The sequence below is a fragment of the Sceloporus undulatus genome, chromosome 3 (assembly GCF_019175285.1).
Source record: "Sceloporus undulatus isolate JIND9_A2432 ecotype Alabama chromosome 3, SceUnd_v1.1, whole genome shotgun sequence".
NCBI classification, from domain to species: Eukaryota; Metazoa; Chordata; class Lepidosauria; order Squamata; family Phrynosomatidae; genus Sceloporus; species Sceloporus undulatus.
This window is the reverse complement of record NC_056524.1, coordinates 269074828-269098771: the sequence shown is the minus strand read 5'-3', so window position 1 is coordinate 269098771 and position 23944 is coordinate 269074828. Positions and strand designations below refer to the sequence as shown.

The 23944-nt window shown below is 42.4% G+C and overlaps 1 protein-coding gene across 6 annotated transcripts in view; it reads left to right on the top strand.

The window, feature by feature from the left end:
- Positions 1 to 23944, top strand: part of LOC121924985 (LIM domain containing preferred translocation partner in lipoma) — a 318874-nt gene that overhangs the window by 183917 nt on the left and 111013 nt on the right. For all 6 annotated transcript variants that reach the window (XM_042456641.1, XM_042456643.1, XM_042456639.1 and 3 more), the window contains 2 exons: positions 6698 to 6831; positions 14490 to 14612. In XM_042456641.1, the coding sequence (XP_042312575.1) occupies positions 6698 to 6831; positions 14490 to 14612 (257 nt within the window). The remainder of the gene's footprint in view (positions 1 to 6697; positions 6832 to 14489; positions 14613 to 23944) is intronic.

The following is a 23944-nucleotide window of genomic DNA, read 5'->3' as shown; positions in this document are numbered from 1 at the left end:
AGCAGAGCTAGATTTCGAAAAGGGAGGAGTAGATAGGAGGAAGGAATAGCAACAACCTAAGATACTTAGATGACACCATACTACTAGCAGAAAACATCATGGACTTGGAACACTGACCAAAGAAGGTCAAGGAAGAAAGTGGAAAGGCAGGTTTGTTGCAGAAAATAAAGAACGCAAATAATTGACCATAGAGGATCAACAGAAGATCCAACCTAGACAATGAGGGAATCGAAATAGTTAAAGATTCCTCATACCTTGGATCAAACATTGATCAGAACAGAGACTACAGTCAAGAAATCAGAAGAAGACCAGGAATGGGAAGGAATGAGAAGGGCTTAAATCTACAGCACTATATAAATAAAGTTTAATATTAATAATAAGGGCAGCAGTGAAAGAACTGGACAAGATCCTAAAGATTAAAGATACACAACTGAGCACTAAAGTTAGAATTATCCAAGCTATGATGCTCCCCATCACCATGTATCGGTGCGAGAGCTGGACAGCAAAGAAACCAGATAAAAAGAAAACCAACTGATGTGAGAAGTGTTGCTGGAGAAGAGTGTTGAGGATACTGTGGATGGCCAAAAAACCAAACAAATGGGTCCTAGAATGGATCACGCAGGACTCTTCCTGGAAGCCAAGATGATGAAATTGAGACTGTTGTTTGACCATATCATGAGAAGGCACGACTCACTAGAAAAGGCAATAATGTTGGGACAGATGGAAGGTAGTAGAAACAGAGGCAGGCCGCATACCACATGGATAAACTCAAATAGGGAGGACATGAGACTGAATTTGCTGGACCTGAGCAGAGCAGTGGAGAATGCGGAGGCTTGGAGACGGCTCATCCACAGGGTCACCGTGAGTCAAGGGCAGCTGATAACACACACAGAGAGAGTGAATGAGAGAGAGAGAGCAGAGAGCAGGGAACAGGGAACAGGACTGAGGATGAAAAGCCATCAGTCTGATGAGCAACATTTCCAAGCCCTGAGCAAACCTTGTGAGTTTTGTCTTCAGGGCAGACCTTTGCAGTCCATAGTGCTAGACTGTTATGAATTAGCTTTGCTATTGGACTGCATAGAAATATTATGTTGTTTGAACAGCATCTTTGGAAAGCAGAATCCATGGTTCTCACCGTCTGTAACCACAAAGGCTCAATAGTCCCATCTCATGTTGGCAACAGTCATTCTCTCTCTGTCTCTCATCCCTCAATGGGACTGGGATCACCTAGACAACTAATTGCTATTTCTGGTACGTTCCTGGTATAATTATTTACTGCAAATAAAAATATGGAAGAGCTGTCTCTTTTAGTAAGATTGCCTGTGATGCCTTTTTAAAAATCTAATTTCTCCTTGGTCTTGAGAGAGATTTGGAGATGTTTAAGATTGTCCAAAGCCCAATTGGCTACTCTTTAATATGGCAGGAAGCAATACTTCTCTTAGCAGGTGGCATAATATAGTGGATGGATGGATGGATGGATGGATGGATGGATGGATGGATGGATGGATATATATATAACAGGAAAATTTGGGTATGATGGTGTTCTTGTTGTACATTCAGTTGTGTCGATGTCACAGTTCACTAAAATGGTTGTTGTTATTTGCCTTCAAGTCAGATTTGACTTGGGGAGCCTATGAGTGAGAAATCTCCAAGTCATCCTGTTGTCAGCAGCCTTGCTCAGGTCTTGCAAACCCACAGCTTCCATTATGGCTTCGTTGACACAGTCTCTCTGATACTGAAGGCACAATTTCAAACAGTTCCAATGAGGAGGAAAAATGAGAGGTGTCTCAAGAAACCAGGGTGGATGACTAAAGAATTTTCCACTGAGCTAAGTTTTAAACAGGAGTGGTATAAGAAAAAGAAAAAGGGGAAATAACCAAAGAAGAATTCAAACAAATAGCTAGCACATGTAGGGGTGAAGTCAGAAAAGCCAAAGTGCAGAATGAGCTCAGGCTTGCTAGAGAGGTTAAGAACAATAAAAAGGGCTTTGGGGGTTATGTCCGTAGGAAGAAGAAGGAAACGGTAGGGCCACTCCGTGGAGAAGATGGAGAAGACATAGAAAAGGCAGAATTACTCAACACCTTCTTTGCCTCACTCTTCTGTCAAAAGGAAAAGAGTGGTCAAACTGAGGGAAATGGAGCATAGGACACAATAGGGGAAACACAAGACAGAATAAGTAAAGAGATAGTACAGGAATACCTGGTTAATCTAAATGAATATAAGTCTCCAGGACCAAATGAACTACATCCAAGGGTATTAAAAGAACTGGCAAATGAAATCTCGGAGCCATTGGCACTAATCTTTGAGAACTCCTGGAGAAGAGAAGAAGTCCCAGCAGACTAGAGGAAGGTAGACTAGAGGAGGGCAAATATTGTCCCCATCTTCAAAAAAGAAAAAAAAAGATAATAATGTGATTGATGCTGGGCACCTTGTTTTCAGCCTCTGATGGAGTGACTTGTTCCTGTCATGTGGGCAGCACAGTGGGAAACTGTGTAGGCAAGTGCTTAGTGTTGCTTTGGAGTGCCCAGGTAACTGGACAAAGTTGGGCCAGCTTCCAGGCTAAAATACTCTGGGTGCAGTCCAAAATATCCTGGCCAGTGTAGACCTGCCCCTAGTATTTTAAGCCTCTGTTGTGTCCCCACTCCCATCATTTTTGTCTCCCCTGAACTAGGAAGCTCCATTTCCTTTAGTCTTTCTTCACAGGGAAGAATTCTTGTCCTTGAAATCATCTGATTTCTTCTAAGCTGCTGTTATTCTAAATGAAGATATGTGATGGATGTACATCAGTTCTGAACTATCCTGTAGCAGATGCTTATGAATTTAAATGTGGGAAGGGGAGAGAAGTTTCTGTAAAAATTGATCCTTGTCCCCCCAAACAGTCTCTTTCATTATAATCTGTTTAAAATAGTTCTCCCTTTCCTTGCTGCAAGTGGATTTCCTCTCTTTGTTCCCTTTTTCATTTGGTGCCATGCTTTTCCTGAGTGATGCTAGACAGTTACAGATCACTTATTAAAGGCTATGATTTTTCCCCTTTTAAAAAAGAGAGAGAGAGAGATTGCTAATAGCTACTCAAAACTGGCTCCATGGCAACACAATAAAGCCAATTCAGAAGTCAGGAAGCATTGAGGGCTAGGGAGAGTCTGGTTCAAATCCTCCATGAGTATATAAATCTCTATGTATAGAGTGATGTGCATGACCTTTGTGCTGAATGGCAATGTGGCACAATTGAATACACAACTCATTTGATATGTGGTGCTGCTGGAGTAGAGTTCTGCAGATACCATGGGCTGCCAGAAAGACAAAGGAACGGGTCTTAGAACAAATCAAAACTGAACCATTATTCAACCTTGACAATGGGGAAATCAAAATAGTTAAAGAGTTCTCATACCTAGGATCAAGCATTGATTAGAATGGCAACTGCAGCTAAAAAATAAGAAGAAGGCTAGGAATGGGGAGGGCAGTCATGAAAGAACTAGAAAAGGTCCTAAAGAGCAAAGATATACAACTAAGCACTAAAGTGAGGATTGTCCATGCCATTGTATTTCCAGTGACTATGTATGGATGTGAGATCTAAACAGTGAAAAAAGTGGATAAAAAGAAAATCAACCCATTGAAAATGTGCTGGAGAAGAGTGCCGAGGATATTGTGGATGGCCAAAACAAACAAATGGGTCAAGCTGGAAATCTCCCTGAAAGCCAAGATGATTAAATTGAAGCTTTGGCCAAATCATGAGAAGGCATGAGGAAAAGACAATAATGCTAGGAACAGTAGAAGGTGGCAAAAAGAGAGGAAGACGGAGCACCAAATAGATAGACCAAATTAGGGAGGTTATGGCCCTGAATCAACAAGACCTACAGTAAGCAGAACAGTGGAGGACAGGGTCACCATAAGTTGGGGTCTCCTCCATCACCAAATTTCAAATGAGAAATCATACATAATGCATGCATGATCCTTCTGATGTGGGCATTTAGTGTTACAACTTTACAGTTGAGGATCTTACCTGGTTCATAGTTTTTTGTGGGTTTTTCGGGCTATGTGGCCATGTTCCAGAAGAATTTCTTCCTGACGTTTCGCCAGCATCTGTGGCTGGCATCTTACCCGGTTCCTTCATAGCTGTCCTTCCAAGTGGCCTTGGGTCCTTCTCTGTGAGCATATAAAATAAAAAATAAAAAATATTAGACTGTGTTGACATAGCCTAATGCAGTTTGACACCACTTTAACTTCCATGGATTAACACTATGGAATTCTAGGATATGTAGCTTTATGAGATAGTTAACTGTCTCTGCCAAAGGGCTCTGGTGCCACAGCACACTACAAATACCAGAGTTGCATAGCATTGAATCATGACAGTTAAAGCGCTGCCAAACTGCATTATTTCTGCAGTGCAGAGGCAGCCTAAATATTTCATTTTAATATGTGTATATGATTTAATATGAGCATATGTTATTTGTCTTTTAAATGGATGCATTTTAACTGATGTCTTTTAACTGGCATTGTTTGTTAATTGTTGTTCCCTGCCTTTTTCCATGGGGAGAGGCAGGTAAAAACGTTGTTGTTGTGGTGGTTGGATTTTACATATGTTTAAAACACCAGCAAGATCCTGGCCAACATGTTATTCCTCCCATGAAAAATAAGAGTGTGTTTATGTTTGTTTTATTTAAAGCCTGTTGCTCCTCTCTTTCTTTCTTCCTTACAACATTCTGGATTTGGCCTCCTCTGCCTATTTGGTGTTTGAGTAATTTTATTTTTGTGTTTGAAGAGGCGCATGGTGTTGATTGGAATTGAGTTAAAGCAGGGCTGACTTTTGCTCCAAGCGTTCATTACCCCGTTCCTGCTGTTATGACCCCCCAGCTCCAAAAAACTACAGCCAATCCTTACCAGATTTGCAGGAGGGTCTTTCACCTGGAAGACGAAAACCAGAGCAGACAAGCTCCAGCCAAGCCGAATTGCAAAACTGCCCCCTGGAGAGGCTGCTTTGACTCAAGCCTCCTCTTCAACCATCTGGTAGCAACAAGCTTTTCTAAATCATTACTTTTGCTGTTTATTTCAGACATCAATATTATTTATGTATGTAATCAGATCTCTATAAACAGCCGCAGGGAGCGTTCAGGAGCCTACCAGAATGGCTCTGGCATGAGTGAAAATCCCAGCGGAGCAGAACTTTATGGAATAGGATAAAACCTTTCCTCCGAACAGTTGAGATTAGAATAAACTTGTTTGTGCTTAACACCATAAGTGCTTAGCACCATCTTTAAAGACCTTGAACTTTGGCAAGACAGCATTATAGAAGCAAAATGACAATGATCACTAAAGCTGTTTTAATATTTTTAATATGTATAATCAAGCCACGGTAAAGAGGTATATGTATTCAATGGATCCCAGTAGGGTTCCCCCCCCCACATCATATTATATGGGTTTCATGGATTCCATCAGATATGGGTCTAATTTGTACAAAATAACTATCTGTGCTTCCAGTGGAAGGGCATTGCCCAGGAAAGAAGAGAAAAATAGTGGAGGTGAACAACTGGTTCTGCAGATCTTGCTGCTAAGGATGATTTGTCTTCTTGGACCACAGTGTGTGGTTTCATGGAGGTGGATGTTGGGCAAGGGATGGATGGCACCCCACAGCAGTTGGCAAGAATGTTTTTGCTAAGAATGAAAGATCTGATCAGGAGGGCTTTAAATGGAGTAATGTGTAATAGTAATAGCCTACGTTTATTTTATAGCCCAAATAATAGCCAAAAATATACAGAAAACAAGGCAAATATCACAGTATTCCTCCCAACAGTGGGAGGATTTTTTTTAATTATAAAACGCAGATAGAGAGAATGGCTCATGGTCTTAGATGTCTTATAGCAATACACAGAGCATGGAAAATAAACAAGATGTAGTACAACAACTCTTAATAGGGAAGTGTGTTGTGCCCTTATTTTATTATCATTTAAATATTTTTAAAGCTGTTTTTAACTTGTGTTTTTAAACAGAATTGTGGTTTAATTATCCTTTAAGTGGCATGTACCGCCATTGAATAATATAGGGCATGGCGATCCGCAGGCAGTCAGATTTGTGGATCACCAGCCCAATAGGAAGGCTCCATTATATTTGCATTTGTTGCTTCCCCAATATTCCTTTTTTTAAAAAGTAGAGTGTACATCTTCAACACAGGTGTTTCTTTTTCATTATTTTCAATCAATCACTTTATTGACTCAAGACTGGGAGTGCTTTACTTTTGTGTAGTGATATAGAATCATAGAATCTTATCATGGTAATGTACCTCAAGGCCATCCAGTCTAACCCCCTGCAGGGAAAATACAATCAAAATACTCCCCCAACATCTGGTCATCCAGTCTCTGTTTAAAAACCTCCAAAAAGGGGGACTCCATCACACGCTGAGGCAGTATCTTTCATTGTTGAACAGCTCTTGCTGTCAGGATGTTCTTCTTAAAGGTGAGGTGAAATCTCCTTTTCAGTAGTTTGCATCCATTGTTCCATGTCCCCATTTCTAGATCTGCAGAAAACAAGTTTGCTCCATCCCCAGTGTGCACTAAATAAAGCTATTGTAATTATTGCTGGTTTTGATGATGATGATGATGTAATCTAGTAGTATTTGTCCTGAAGCTCAGTATAAACCCAGTTCCTTTGTGGCTGCCTGTCCCGGATCCTTCTGACATGCTTACTTCTACGTTTACACCTGTAGGTGATTTTCCTCCTCCACCTCCTCCACCTCCTCCACCTTCAGCGGATGACCCTGGGAATCTCCCTCCATCTGCTGGTGCCTTCCTGCCACCTCCACCTCCTCCTCCTCCAGATGAGTCCCTTTTCAGTGTTCAGGTAAGAAAACTTTGTAGATGAGAGCCAAGTGATTCTGTTGTTCAGTTCCTTTTCCATCCCTCTTTTCTTCAGTTAATTCAATCCAAGGGTTGGATTAGATGGTTCTTGGGGTCTCCTCCCACTGTAAGATTCTAGGATTCTGTGATTCTATGCATATAAACCTCCATTGTTATGGGGGGAGATGGGGTCATACTTGCATACTTTGATTTTCCTTGAGGAACAATTTGGGGAGCCAGGTACGTTTAGCCTGAGGAAGAGAAGGTTAACAGAGGCCGTGACAGCCATGTTTAAATATTTGAAGGGATGCTGTATTGGGGATGGAGCAAGTTTGTTTTCTGCTGCTTCAGAGATTAGGACACAAAGCAATGGATTCAAACTACAGGAAAAGGGATTCCAGAAAACTTTAGGAAGAAATTCCTGAAGATAAGAGCTGTTTGACAGTGGAATACACTGCTCTGGAGAGTGGCAGAGTCTCTTTCTTTGGAGGTCTTTAAACAGAGGCTGGATGGCCATCTGTGTCTTCCTACATGGCAGAATAGGGTTGAATTGGATGGCACTTTGAGGTCTCTTCTAATTCTAGGATTGTATGATACTATGAATGAATTTTCTGGCAGAAAGAAGATAATGATCAGGGTAGAAATATCTTGTATGCATAGCGCATATGGAATGCCAAGATCTGAGCTGAGATCCTAACACATGCTTATGTCGTGTAAATCTACACTCATGTAGTTACACAGGGATTACACTACATCCCCCTTCTGTTAGATACCAGTATTATAAAGCTGATTGTATATCTACTTATGTCCCTGGGACTGTCCCCTTTTGCAGTGGGGAAGAATGCACATCAGCTTTTTCCACAATCCCAGTACATCAAGGAGTACATTGAAGGCCCTGCTGGGAAAGTTATGCAGCATCCAAGACTGCACAACTGCATAACAAAATGCTTACATTTACAGAATTCTGCTCATGCAACTGTGAACAGAGTGTAGGCCTTACACAATGGCTGTAACACACACACACACACACACACACACACACACACACACATGCCACTACATACATAAGAATTGTTTTTGTGTGTGTGTAAAACACCCAAAAAAAAGTAAAGTAAAGAAAAAGCAATCCAGACTTGCCCTCCATCTGCAATTGATGGACTGGCCAACAACTGGTTTGTCATTGTTTTCCTGCAAACGCACGTGGCAGATTCACCTCATGCCAGAGCCGCCGCCTCCTCTGCCTCCAGTTGTTCACTGCCACGTTGCCATCAGAGACCGTTAATTCTATTTAATGGCTAATTAAACGTTAATTCATGCTGCATTTGGCACAGGATTAAGGTCGACGCGGATGGAAGCCGGCAAAGAAACGGGAAGCTCTGACAGTGGCCATAATTACCAATAATGAGCTCTGAGCTGTAATTTTATTAATTAAAAGGGGAAAGAAGAGGCAGCATCTCTGCCTTCTGTGAAGTTGTTCTCCATCAGTGTTGCTCCATCAGGATGACCTCGAGAGAGACCTGGCTCTTGATCCCCTGATAGGCAGCAATGGAAGTTGGACAGTCAAAGCTGCTAGATCTTCAGTTGTCCACTCTGCAAAATTTATGCCCCAAGAGGCACACAAGGAGGTGAATAATTCATTTTAATCCCCATGAACAAGCAGTGGATAATTGGTAAGGAAGTTTTAAAAAAAACCACCAAAACTTACTTCATGCTTTTGTTCAAGAATGGAGAACTTCAGAGGTTTGGTCACCACTGGATTACCATTATAAAAGGGGTCCCTCACAATTTCCCCATAATTTCTCAATCTGTGGGACTGCGCACACACATACAAATAACTCCTTTCATTGGCACCAAAAACGGGGGCCTGAATCCTGTATCAGCTACTAATTAAATATGTTTAGTTAAATGTATTAACGAAGGAGACAGGGAGCCAGCATGGTGTAGTGGATTGAGCAAAGAGCTATGACTATGGATACCAGGGTTGAAATCCTGGCTCAGCCATGTAACTGGATCGCTGGGTGAGCTTGGGCAAATCACACTCTCTCAGCCTCAGGGAAAGGAAATGGCAAACCTCTGAACAAATCTTGCCAAGAAACCCTGTGGTACCCCACCTTAGAGTCGCCATAATTCAGAAATGACTAGAAGATACACAACAACAACAACAAGTTATGTATATTCATTTAAGTGACCAGAATCCTGATGGTCACTTATGTCTCTGTAAATGGACTTTCATCTGCTGGAATTAGGCACTTGTGTAACATCCATATCCATTAAAGGGGTTCTGTTATGTTGCTAAATAACATAGGCAACAAAGTGACCATTACACGATGGTACCAAAACACAACAGGACTGATGTGCATTTGGGCATTCCTTCCAGTGTCCCAGTCCACATCTTTGCAATTTACTAATGGGAATAAGGAGAATGCAGGGATTTCTGTTCAAAAATGGGGACGTGGGCACTGATTTGACCAGGGTTGGGCAACTGCACAGGGGGCATGGGCCTATGCCCACCCTGTGCCTGTCAGTATGTCTCAATGTGCCCAAAGTTAATGATGTCACTTCCAGATGCCATTTTAGCTGATTTTCAAACCATTTTTCACTTTTTTTCCTATGTCTTGGGGAGGTTCGAAGGATTGGAGGGTGTGGGAAAATGGATCACAACAGCTTTGGCATACTTTGGCTGCTTGGAGGGTAAACAAAATTACAAATATTCCCTCTCCATTTTTGGGTTGTTTTTTAAAAAGGAGATTTAAGGAGCATCTTGGGGGGGCTTCAGAGGCTGCACAGTGCAACCTTAGTATCCACTGGGGTTTGATTCCAGGCAAAATCAAGGTATGCTTTTTTTGGAATTTATATATATTGTTTAATATTTTGAAGCCGTGAATGCTTGAATCTGTGGATAATGAATCCATGGATAATAAAGGGCTGACAGTACTTTGCCCACCCCTGATTTAGACAAATGCAGAAGAATATTCAGGTCTTGTCTCGTACAACATCTAGGATCTGTGCTAACCAGGATGAAGCATCTGAAGGGAGAACAACTCTTGGCTTTTCAATTAGATCTAAACTAGGCCTGAAATGCCACTTGCTGCAAGATGTTCAAGAAATCCACTTCTGCTTTCTCCCCTTCTGTGGGCCTTTTCTTTTCTTTTATTCCCTGATAATTTATAGGAGTGGGGATTGCATAACCCTGTCACTGTCTCCACTATTATAAATATTTGTTGAAAATAAATGTTCTACCACCCTAGAGATGTTTACCAGGATCTAAAGCAGGGATGGCCTTGTTTGGAGGCCCAGGAAGCCACTTTTGGCTGCTTTCAACCACACACAATCTGCACCACTATAAATTTCTAGACCTCAATTCACTTCTACTCAATTTGAAGCATCGTTTTTGGCTGTTTCATAGAGAGTGTCCTTCAGAACAACATTTGTCAATAAAACAGTTTTCTGCTTTTAATGTACTTTTCAATTGTTTCGTCACTAGCACAGCTGAATGAGCAACCCACTGTGCATGTGTGTCTCCATAGACAATACGTGGTGTGCATTTGCACATGGAAAGGTGAAGCACATATTGTGTACCTGAATGCACAAATACACAATGAATGTTTGCTGTGTTACCACATGGACAACTTCTTTTAACCTTCCCCTGTATGCAGACACACTCTTCTCCACACGATAACATCCAACTGCTTCCTGAGGTGAAGTTACAGTTACACATGTACAAGACACTAAGAAGATTCCAGCCACTGCTTCCAATGTTTTGTTGGGCAATATCACCATTCTCAGATGACCATCATACTCCCCCTGTTACGTGCTTCCAGTATATATAATCGTATAATAATTCATAACCATTTACTCAACAGTATCACCACCTTCAACTGAGTTAAAAACTTGGAGGGTTATTTTTCTCCTGGGTACAGAAATGCCAGATGGATTGAAATGTCACACAATCAATACTTTATCAATGGTGCAAATTGTACTTCAACAGCTTCAGTGGGCAAAAGCACTACAGGCTATGATCTGAATAGGTCACTGGTGTTCATGCGTGACTTCCTTGCATGGTCTTTAGTGACAGCTGCAGCCACGTCCTACTCAAATGCCCCTTGGGCTTGGGACTTAAGTACTAAATTATGGCTGTTCTAGGAACTCATGCATTTCAAGATAACATCCATGCCAATGCAAAACTAGGGACAAAATCCAAATTAAAAAGTCACACATTGCAAAAGGAAGCACTGCCTCATCTAAAAGAAGCTGAAATACCCTTTTCTTGGAGAGCACACCCAACTCACTCAGAACATTTCCATCTTGTGTGGATTGAGCCTTGCTTGGTTAGCCTACATCAGACACTGATCAGTGGCAGTGGGCTGGGAATCCACATTCGGTTTTACAGTGGGCCCTCAGTTTCTACAGGTTTGTATCCACATATTTGATCAACCACCTATTGAAATAAAGAAATGGTTCAGGCTGAGAAGAGATCTCAGGGAAGATTCAGAGGTATATTTAATTTGGGGTGTTAATATCCGTAGGGAGTCCTGGAACCAAACCTCCACAAGCCCATTGTAGTTTGAACTTTAAAGGAACAGCCAAAGGTGCTTCATCTATCTGGGGTGATGGGGTTCATCATGTTAGATAGCTCTTTGGAAGTTTGGAGTAAAACTTGGTGATAATTCACCCAATCACAGTAGAACCACCAGTAGCCTGTGGAGCAACATACTTTTGTTCCATCTGTATATGAAAACCAGATCTTCAATGCACCTCCCCTGCAGACATAGAGACAACTCTAGGCATTCCTAGGTCCTCCGCTGTGTGACTCTATGGTCAATGTCTGCCAGAAGCATACCAAAGAATCATGCTGGGGGTCCTAGAAAATGCCTAGAGCGGACGTATATTTTTGGACACAGGTAAGCGAAACTGCAGATGCTGGTCCTGCAGGTACAGGGGTTGAACCATATTGATCAATCATTTTTCTGCCCACCAAATCTCTCAAATTAAAAACATTTTTGAAAAGCCAAAAGTCAGAATTAAAAGCCAATGTTTAAAAGTGTGGTTTAAGAAACAAAGACCCAATAGAATAATAGAATTCCAGCAAGAATGGAGATAGCCTGATATCACTTTGGAAGGAGTCTTACAAAGGGGTGCTGCTATGGAGAAAATGCTTTCTTGTGTACTCAACAACCTGGCCTCCATTGAAAATCTTACATTCAAGGCAGGCTTATACAAGAGGAGGCAATCTTTCATATCCTGGACCCAAGCTCTTTGGGGTATTGTATGTCAATACAAGCATCTTGAATTGAACTCCTCTGTAATTACAGCGGTGTCCTGTGACAGATGGTCTTGCATTTGAACAATTGTTTTCAAGAGAGGGCTAATTGGTTCCTTCCAGGTCTTATGCTTTCCAACCCCATCAAGAATTCATGACAGTTCATAAGCAGATGTGGCTTCATACGTATGTGAAACTTGTAGTTCTGCCAGAAAACCATAAACTTTGGTGAGGAGAGTGTGTCTTTAAAATTAAAAACAGCCCAAATGGTTGTGTAACAGAGTTTGTTTTCAACTCTTTCCTACTTCATGCTTTTTTTCCTTAGTCCTAACATCCAACTATAGTCATGCTACTTACCCATCTCTTTCCCAAGATTCAGAAAACCCTGTCAACTATATGTGAAAACATCTGTATAAGAATGATAATGTTGCAAGCTTCAATGGTAGGCAGACACGTTTCCAGAAAAATGCTCAAGAATGTCTGTTCCTATCATTGAATCATAGAGTTGGAAGAGACTCCAAAGGCCACCCAGTCTAACCACCTTTTACCATGCAGGAATACAGATTTAAGCAGCCCCAACAGATGGCCAGCAAGCCTCTGTTTAAAGACCTCCAAAGAAGGAGACTCCTTCCACTGTCAAATAGCTCTTACTGTCAGAAAGTTCCTCCTAATGTTGAGCTGGAATCTCTATTACTGTAGCTTGAATCCATTGCTCTGTGTCCTAGTCTCTGGAGCTGCAAAAAACAAGATTGTCCCATCAAATATTTAAACAGGGCTATCATATCATCTCTTAACCTTCTCTTCTCCAGGCTTAACATGTCCAGGTTCCTATGTTGCTCCTCATAGGGCTTGGTGGTTTCCAGACCGTTCACCATTTTGCTTGGCCTCCACTGGTCACACTCCATCTTGTCCACATCCTTTCCTATGTGACAGACTGTTTCTCTCCATATGAGCTTATTTGGGCCCTGAGAAGAAGAGTCTGTGCTGCCTGGTGCAGTGGTGGCACATTATTCACTTCTGAGGTCAGAGCGAGGCATCCAGATTTGGTGACATGGTTGAGCAACATGATCTGACCTGAGAGCAAGTGATGCTCCACTATGGCAGATGTGCTATGCAGTAGAACATACTTCAAACACCTGTCTGGCATCAGAACAGAGAGTTCCGATCTTCCAAAGCAAACAGACTTATTTTACCCCATTTTAAAAGGGGTATGCCCCAGGTTTGGCACTAAATGTGCCAAACATCAACTATTTGCACCAGATTCAAGCTTTTGGCTGTACATTGTTCAAATTCTCCACTGAGAAGATGAGTGGGGATGTTTTATTTGGCTCTTTCAGTCAGAAGCTCAGCCCCACTACATTTCATAAGCATGCCTGGTAAGAACATGAGATAGCACCCAAGGCTCTGGAACTCCCTCCCTAAGGAGGTTCAAATACCTGCTTCCTTGTTCTCTTTCCTTGAGTTGTTGTTGTTGTTGTTGTTGTTGTTGTTTATTCCAACAGTCTTTCAATAACCGAATACAGTGGGCTCTTGCTATCTGCTGGGGTTTGGTTCTAGGTCTCCCCATGGATATCAAAATCTGTGAATGTAAATTCAGTGGAATAGTAAAATAGTGTCCCTTTTATATATAATGGCAAAATTAAGGTTTGCTTTAGAGAATTTATATAATTTTAAAGTATTTTCAAACAGTGGATGGTTGAAATTCTTGTATAAAAATCCATAGATACAGAGGGCTGACTATTTATTAAGAAAAGGCTTGTAAGATGGAGCTGTGCTACAATTGACTCTCGACATTTGCAGCTTTGAATTTTGCAGATTTGATTATTTACATATTATTATTTACATATTTGATTTTTTGTGGATTTTAATATTTTCTGTCAGGAATGTCTAGGTTGTCCAGCATGGCTCTATGACTATCTTTTGCTAGAAGTGGCACTGGAAGACTTAGAAATTCCTGGATATAAAACACTTCTCTAGGCATTTGTAGGTCTTCAGGCACAATTATATGGTCATCTTCCATTGGATGTTGACCATAGAGTTGTGCTAGAGGACCTAGAAATTTCTAGAGAGGTATTCTCTAAGGTAAAAAAAAATAGGTTTTTTTTAATGTGGCTTTTCCACTTTTACAGGGGTTCTGCATCCCTAACTACAGTGAATGTGAGGGCCCTCTGTATTTTTAATTGTACTGTTCTTATACTTTTTTTTAAAAAAATTATGTTTTAATCAGCTCTTAATGGCATTGATCTTTTAATTCCATTTTCATGTTGCTGTTTTGTATAGTTTAACCATATTGTGTTTGCTTCAAGTTGTAAGGTTTCTTGAGTCCCGGTTGTGGGGAAAATACAGGATATAAATAAAGATGTTGGGGTTCATGATGATGATCATGATGATGACTCTTCTAGGTCAAGCCAGGTGCCAAAACATTAGAAGAAAGGCGTTCCAGTCTGGATGCAGAAATCGACTCCTTGACCAGTATCTTGGCAGACCTAGAAAGCAGCTCACCCTACAAGCCGCGGACTCAGCAGGTTAGAATGGGGAGAACTTAGGGATGGGTAACAGCGGTCATGATTTATTGTCTTTGTTTTCTTACTCAGACTCTTACTGGAGTCTGTGCAGGGATCTTTCTCACATTCGTTAGAATTCAGAAACGTATCTGTGTTAGTCTGAATTATCAGTATGCAAAGAGATTGTGCAGCACCTTTGAGATCAGCTGTCCAAAAGAAGTTGTAGCATGAACCTTGGTAGAATTGGTCTACTTCTTCAGATGTATGGAGCAAACAGGTGGGTTCTAGGCTGCATCAACAGAAGCATAATGTCTAGATCGAGAGAAGTAATAGTACTGCTCTATTCTGCTTTGGTGAGACCTCACCTGAAATCCTGTGTCCAGTTCTGGGCACTACAATTCAAGAAGGATGTAGGCAGCTGGAGCATGTCCAAAGGAGCTTGACCAAAATAGTGAGAGGTCTGGGAACCCCCAAGCCCTATGAGGAGCAGCTCAGAGTATGGTAGCCTGAAGGAGAGGAGATTAAGGGGTGATATGATAGCCTTGTTTAAATATTTGAAAGGATGTCATCCTGAAGATGGAGAAGCTCTTTTTTGAAGCTCCAGAGACTAGGACCCGGAGCACTGGGTTCAAGCTACAGGAAAAGATTCCACCTCAATGTTACGAAGAACTTCCTGGCAGTAGAAGTGATTTGACAGTGGAAGATACTGCCTTGGACTGTGGTGGAGTCTCCTTCTTTGGAAGCTTTTAAACAGAGACTGATGGCCATGTGAGTTCCTGCATGGCAGAATAGGAGTGGACTAGTGGCCTCTTCCAACTCTATGATTCTAGGAAGGGCCTTCATGATCAGTCTGTGGGAACAGCCATAGAAATGCAAAACCTGTGGGTTTGGGGATGAGATAATGTGTGTACCAGGTGACAGACAGCTCATGAGATTCTGAGAGCTTTACTCCAAACAAAAGCAATACAGCCTGCTCCAGATTTTACCTCTTTGGATCTCCTGCTGAATGCTTGCGGGTCAGGAGAACTGGTGGGGTATTCTTGCTTTCCCCTCTGCACTTTTGGTGTATTCCCAGCATTTGCATTGACCTACTTGGTGCCTTCTATATAGATCTGTCTAAAGAGATGCCAAACAGCAGGTTTTCCTTCTCTCTCTCTTATCTCTTTGCATGAGCAGCTCCCCACCTGACTGTCACTGTCACTTCTGTGATCTTAAGCTCTGCTCTTAGACCTTCTCGCTGTGTTCTCCCTCCTTTCTTGACTAATCCCAGAGACTGAGAGTGATCAGGAAGCAACTCTAGGACTGGCAGGGGGTCTATGTCAGGTTGGTGGGATGCAATGGAGCTGAGGGCCTTCTGGGATGTGCCTTGGCATTTGGAGGTCAAAGGAAAGGTTGGGCAGCTGTTTCTGTCTTGGTGATTTTGCCCTACAACTCTCATAGTTAGGACTGCAATTCATGATTGTCCCAAGCCCTGCAGTTGCTGGGCCAAAGCCAGAAATGTCATTGAGTATTATGTGTTAAGTACCAAACACGGTTGCTCAAACTTTGTCATTCAAATACAGACAGAGAAACACACACCAAGAACATAGTTTCCCATTTTTGACTTTAGGGCAGAAATCAAAGCTAAAGGGGCTATTTCCAGATGAAGGTGCAATGGGAGGATTATTCCTTCTCCCTTACTTTGGCTGCATGTGCACTGCAGAAATAATTCAGTTTGACACTGCTTTAACTTTCATGGCTCAATGCTGTGGAATTCTGGTATTTCTTTTTAGTTTTCTAAGCTATTTAGCCATCTCTGCCAGAGGGCTCTGGTGCCACTGGTCTATGACTGTAATAAAGATGAACTGAAACTGGTGCCAGAACAAACTACAAATCAGAGGGCTCGCTAGCATTGAGCTATGCAGTTAAAGCAGTTTCAGACTGCTTTATTTCTGCAGTGCAGATGCAGCCTTATGGAGACAGGATATGGAATATGTAATCTAGCCTGGTTGCTTCTAGCCAGAAAGTAGATGCAGAGCAGAGCAGAAGGTGAGTCCTGGCACCACAATGATTGTGAGGAAAGGAAGAAGATAAGTAAATTCATAAACCTTCTAGAGAGTCTTTGCAAGATGCAGCAACAAATCAAATAAGCCTTGCAAATCGTAGTAAGCTGATACTTGTACCAGCCGTTTCTTTTTGCTTACAGCTGACCCTACCCCACCCCCCCACCCCCAAAAATCCTGGAGAATTTGCACCCTCTTCTCCTCCTGGAGATGACACCTGAAAACTGGAGATTCAAATTCATCACCACTGGATTATTGTAGGGTTCAAGGCTCATGGAAGTTGTAAGCCAAAGCCACCTGGAGGGCCACAATTGCCCAGCTGTGGTCATGAGGAGATAAGGGTTACACAACAAACCTTTCATGTTGAAAGTGTCATAACTCTTTCAGAACAGAGTGGCACTGTTACTTCCTTGGGCTTACAGGGTGTGTAGCAGCAGTGACTCCTGGCCACCAGGCACACATTCTATTTGCTCTCCAGCCACCTGCTTTGAAACCCAAGGAGTGCATACCTTACAGCCAGGCCTTACCGCCACCTAGAGTTGGTGTCACCCAGTGTCATGGTGTCGCACACACCCATTGACCCATACAGAATCCTTACCCAGAAGGTAATGGTAATAGCTGTGACACAAACAACTAGCAAAATTAAAATTACAGTATACCTTTAAATTACAATATCACATACACAGCATAAATGTGCTTACATATACAGTTGGCTCTCTGTATCTGCAGGGAATGTGTTCTGCCCCCCCCCCCCCCCCCCCCCGATGGTTTGCAGGTCTGTGGTTACCAAGGACTGACTGTACATAGTTTCTTGTGGTTAAAGTGAAAATTTGGTAAAATGTGATATTTTAAAGAACATTAAAAAAATACAAGGAAATATAGCTTTAAGAAATTAATTTTGAAATTTTAAATTTTTATTCTTTAAAAAAAAAACCTGCGGCTATCCACTCTCCTCTCATTGAGCCGCATCTCACTCACTCCATCACTTCAGTATTTTAGAGAGATTCAGCTCGTTTCTAGCCAAAGGCAGATGTTGGAGGAACAGTGGTGTCACCCCCAATGGGGTGTCACCTGGTGCTGTCTGCATCCCCTAGTGACACCACTGTCGACTCTTCTGCTGCTGTCCACTGTACTTGCAGCTTTTTCATTTTTACAGGGTCCTGCACCCCTACACCCCACCATTGTGGAAGACCGACTGTACTTTCATTGCCTTCCCAGGGTGCTGATCTTCTTTTCAATGCAGCTCCGAGTCATGGTTGTCTATCATATCCTTAGCTGGGTTAAATTCGTATTATGATTTCCATTCAATAACCAACAGCCCAGGGCTCAGCTGAGTCAATATTGTTCAACAGCCTGCACAACGAAGCTGCCTCAATTGTGCTTGCTGTTGTTCTGTTACTTTTCCTCTCTCCCTCCTGGTTGTGAAATCAGCATCAATCTTAGCAAACCTGCTGCATATTCAAAAGAACATGTCTGAATACTAGCATTGTGGTTTTAATTCAGGCAAGAAACAGAAGAGATTAGTGGTTTCTGAAAAGGCTAGAAGTGATGAGAGATGGTTCATACCTGCACAATTCGGCTTCCTATATTTGTTTCTGCCCTGTGCAACCCTGGGGAGCCAGCTTCTATTGTTTTTTCCTAGAAGGAGAAATGTATCCCAGCCCAGCAGACAGGTTATACAGCCATGGAGATCTGGGGTGTTGGCTCTGGCTACAGTCTGGGTTGAAACTGTTGTTTAGATTTCAGGTTATTCAACTGCTGCAAGGGGATCCTAGAACCCATCATCAGCTAAAGGGCTGGGATGCTTACCTTTGCTGTCGGCCACCTGCTGTATCCATTTACAACCAGTCAAGTTTATAGAAGGGATGAGTGTCAATTTCATTGTTGCTGCATGCCTTCAAATAGTTTCCAACTTATGGTGACACTAAGGCAACCCTGTTGTGGGGTTTTCATAGCAAGATTAGTTGAGAGGGAGTTTTACCTTTTCCTTCGTCCAAGACTAAGAGACCATGCATTCCATGGAACTTTCATAATTTTTCTTTGCTGTCCTCTGGACACACTCCAGCTTGTCAACTTCCTTCTTGAACTGTGGTGCTCAGAACTGGACACAGTAGACCTCACTTGGAATCCTGTGTCCAATTCTGGGCACCACAATTCAAGAGGGATGTGGACAAGCAAGAGTGTGTCCAGAGGAGGGTGACCAAAATGGTGAAAGATATGGAAACCATAAAGCCCAATGGGGAGCACCTTAGGGAGCTGGGAATGTTTAGTCTGGGGAAGAGAAGGTTAAGAAGGGACATGACAACTATGTTTAAATATTGGAAGGGATGTCATATTGAGGATGGAGCAAGCTTGTTTTCTGCTGTGCCAAAGATACGGAGCATAGGATTCAAGCTTCAGGAAAAGTGATTCCACCTAAACATTAGGAAGAACTTCCTGATGGTAAGAGTTGTTTGACAGTGGAAGATGCTGCTGCCTCAGGGCGGTGGAGGGTTTTAACTCTATGATTCTGTATCCAAGATCACTGAATAGATTTTCATGGACAAGCCCTGTTCTCCAGAGTCACTGGGAAATATGCCATTTCATCCAGACAACAAAAGTTATTAATGAGTTAGAAGATATAGGTTGAGACAGACTGCAGTAGTTTCTTTTTGCCTAAGATTTTGCCCTCTCCTCTTCAATCTCCATGCTGACTTCATTCATTACAAGCTACTTTTGCAGCAATTAAAGTAAACCAGGATGAAGGGGGAAAGTGGGAGGAGGAGAGAAAAACTGGGACATTTTAAAAGGATCTGAAAAACTGGGATGGCAGAGAATTAATTCCAAATTGGGACAATTGGGAGGTACGTAGGTTGTGGTACCCATAAAGGTCTCGGAGAAACCTGGAATTGTTGCGAGTCTCCAGCTCAGCACAATGATTCTGTTTAGAATGGCACTTGTGTAAGAAACCATTCTCACTCCATTTTTCCTCTATTAATTCTCCCCCCTCTTCTTTCCCTTCACATATGAGCCTAGTTCCCTTTCACAGGCGCCCTGCCCTGATTAACAGATGCTCTGATCCCCAACATCTGCTGCTGTGTATTCAGACTTAATCCATTCAATAAGATATGAAAGTAAATAAATAAACCAAAGGCACATGTGGAGACATCCCCTGTTTCTCTTCTCCCCATCACACCCCATCCTCAGTTTCTCACAGATGGAAGAAGCTATGGGAGATCTTTGGAGGATGGTAATGATTTCCTTGCCGAGAATGCTAAATTTCCACTATTCCCAATCATAACAATGCTGTTGTTTATTGCAAGGCAACAGAATATTAAATGCAAATCAGTCTTTACTCTTCAGGTGCCTGCAAGACACATTTTCCCCAATAAAAGAGACTTAACAAGGTTGTCTTGATGTAAGGAGCCATACAGAACTCTTTGGCAGAAGTAGGTTGGATGCCCCGACCGCTTGTGAGCAATGAGACATTAGGGGGTCCGGACACATCTCTTTATGGACTGATTAAATTTATGTATTCAGCTATTTATATCCTGCCCTTTATCATGGGATTTTAAAAGGGGGAAATGTATGAATGAAATATTAAGCAATGCCAGTTTAAACAACAAATGGCTTAAACTAGATTTTAAAATAAGTATTAAACATGAAGATAGCCAGTGTGGTGTAGTGATTTGAGTGCGGGACTACAACTCTGGGGACCAGGATTCAAATCCCAGCTCAGCCATGTAAACCCCCTGGGTGACCTTGGGCAAGTCACACTCTCTCAGCCTTTGAGGATGGCAATGGCAAACCCCCTCTGAAGAAACATGCCAAGAAAACCCATTATAGCTTTCACCTTAGGGTCACCATAAGTGAGAAACAACTCAAAGGCACACAACAACAACAGTAACATTAAACATGAGAACAAGTTAAAACAATTTGAAAAGCAGTACTAATTAAATACCATGGGCATGGACATTTAAAATAAATTCGGGCCCGCTTTAATGGCCATGGCTCAGTGCTATGTATTTCTGTGATTTACAGTTTTGTGAGATATTTAGCCTTCAGCATGCCATAATAAACTACAAATCCCAGGATTCTATAGCACTGAGTCATGACAATGAAAATAGTATCATACTACACTAATTCTACAGTGCAGGTGCAGCTTATGGTTCCCCTTGAACTGCCATGGTTCAATCCTATGGAGTCCTGGGATTTGTAGTTTGGTAAGCTGCTGGAACCCTTTCTGGCTGAGTATGCTGAATTTCCTTCCTTGACAGCAAATCCCAGGATCCCATAGGAAGCAAGCATGGCAGCTAAAGTAGAATCATAGCACTATAATTCTGTAATGCGAACTAGTCCCTGGTTCTCCTGTGCCGTCTTTTTATGCTAGATCAGTACTCGAGTCTAACTGAGTATTGGCAGGAGGGAAAAGAGAAAGCAGCTTGACAGGCATTCTCCTTGTAGAGGTTTTCCAACACCTAAAATAGCCTCTTTCTCCTTTTCTTTTCCTGCAAGAATCTGGGGATCTTTTTCCATCCTTGGGTGGTCCAGAATGTTAGCAAATAATACTGACTGCAGCCTAAGTTGGGACTAAAAACCGACAGAGACTCACTGTCCCATTGACATGGGAGCCACTAGCCAGGACTTTGGGCTATGTTCTGGTGACCTCCAGCTCAAGCCATGCACATGCACACACACACACACACACACACACACACACACAAGTACACAACATGCTTAGGTTTCTTGAGAGACCTGTGCAGGTGGTTTGCATGGAGAGGCATACTGATAATGGCTTTGCAGAAACTGCCAAAAAATTCACGAGAAGGTGGGAAAAGAGAATTTGTGCAAGAAAGGGAGCAAATGGCTCTGTTTGTCTGCCAGTCCTTCCTCCCTCTTGGCAAAAATAAATAGAGGATAGATGCGCTTTTTGAGCTCCAGACTGCCTTGGAACAATTGCAAGATGTTCCCAGTACACAACAGTTTAGTTGTGGGTGGAGGAATGCCACTCTCAGATGGTTTCTAAGGGGGCCTTCTGCAGCTCTGCCTTCCCTCCTGTTTTCAAGTGTATATGCATGTCTTTGTGTATGTGTGTTTGTGTCTTTGTTTTTGGAGGGTGGGTGGGAGCTGGTTATTGATTGCTTTTGCTGCACTGTCTGGAACATTGAGAGACGGCTGCAGAGAAGGTGGGATGTGCCTTTGCTTTCTCTATATATTAAAGTTTCATTGACTGAAGGAGAAGAGACCCAGCCTGTTTTTAATCTCCTTTTCTTGCTGACAAGAGATTGTAACCGGCACATTCTTGCAAGAGTGGAGGTGTCGGGAGGAGAGAATAGAGTAACACACATACAAACACATATACACACATGCACAGAGATAGAGAGCTTTGTACATTTCTTTCCTACCGTTAGAAATTTCCTTGCAAATGGGATTTTGTCACTTTATAGACGTTGAAGATGGCTCTGTTCCCATCTGATGTTCTAGCTTTCCGTCTGCTTGCTTGCTTGCTTGCTTGTTTTATGGTGGTCATTGATTTCTGAAACATCTCAACCCGACAGAGAAATTCGTGCCAGGGACATGGGAGTAGGGCACATGCTTTGCATGCAAAAGATCCCAGCTCCACTGGATCATGCTTACCAGCAATTGGTAAAGACTGTGATCTTTGTACAGCAGGGGTAAACAACTGTGCCAAATCTGGGGATGAATTTTCTGTCCCTGGAACCCTCTAAGGGTTGCATTTGTTGTTGCTGCATGATTTCAAGAACCAGAGAATCATGGGCAGGGATGCTATTCTGTTCATTCATTTGTTGTTGGTGTGTGCTTCAAGTCATTTCCAGCTTATGGCGACCCTAAGGTGAACCTATCATGGGTTTTTTGTGGAAAGTTTCTTCAGAGGGGAGTTGCCATTGCCATTATCTGAGGCTGAAAGCATGTGACTTGCCCCAGGACACCCAGTGGGTTTCATGGGAACCCTGGTCTCCAGAGTTGTAGACCAACACTCAAACCGCTACGCCATGCTGGCCAGAATGCCCTCCAAACTCTGGTTCTGAAGTCTGGATCTTAGTTCTTATGTGCAGAACTGTAGGGTTAGTGCATGAGGATTTGAATATACTGCCAACTAATGATAAACTCATCTCCTACTGGCCAATGTAAAATGTTTTCAAAATCCCCTTTGCTATTTCTTATAATATTCTGGACCAGCTTTGGACCATTGAGCTCCATTTTTCCAGGATCGTTTTTTTACTCCATTTTCATTCGAGCCAATGGTGCCCTTTCAAATTCAGGCTATACCATGGGGCAAAACGTTTTGGGCCAGTCTAGGCCAGCTCCTTCAGGATTTCTTTTAATTTGGGTGGTTGGTGGTGCTGGTGGTGGGGAACTGTGGCTGCATAGGCACTGCAGAATTAATGCAGTTTGACACCACTTTAACTACCATGGCTCACAATATGTATACAACAGAGTTTTCTTGAGCATCTTTATTTTATTAGTAATTTATTAGGGATGACTTGAGGGCAGTTAAGAACAATAAGTCTTTGACACCACTTTAACTGTCATGGCTTCATGCTATGGAGTTGTAGAACTTGTAGTTCTATAAGTGATTTCACCTCCTCTGTCAGAGAGGTCCAGTGCCACCACAAAATATACATCCCAAGATTCCATTAGATGGAGCCATAGCAATAGCATTTACATTTCTATACTGTTTCATAATGAACACAGCACTCTCTACATGGTTTACAATGTGTAAGCCAATTGCTCCCAACAAGATGGCTACTCATTTTAAAGGTAAAAGGTAAAGGTAGTCCCTTGACATGAACGTCTAGTCTTAACCAACTGTAGGGGCTGGTGGTCATCTCCGTTACAAAGCCAAAGAGCCAGCGTTGTCCGAGGACTGCTCTGGTGGTCATGTGGCCAGCACGACTGCACCAATGATGTTACCTTCCCACTGAAGTGGTACCTATTTATCTGCTTGCATTTGCATGTTTTTGGTTGGCAGAAGCTGGGACTAGTGATAGAAGCTCACCCCATCATGGTGAGCAGTGGGCTTCAAACTGCCAACCTTCTGATCTTCTGATCATCACAACTGGCATCTTAACCACTAATCCATTGCATCCCCCGAGGTACTCATTTTACTGACCTACAAAAGGATGGAAGGCTGAGTCAACCTTGGAGTCCTGGGATCGAATTCACAACATTGTGGCTGCAGTATGAGCATTTAACCACTGCACCACCAGGGCCCCCTGGCAGTTAAAGCGGTGTCAAACTGCATTAATGTGGCAGTCTAGAATCAGCCTGGGTCTGAAAGAGTGTGACTGGACATAGGCCAACTGGATG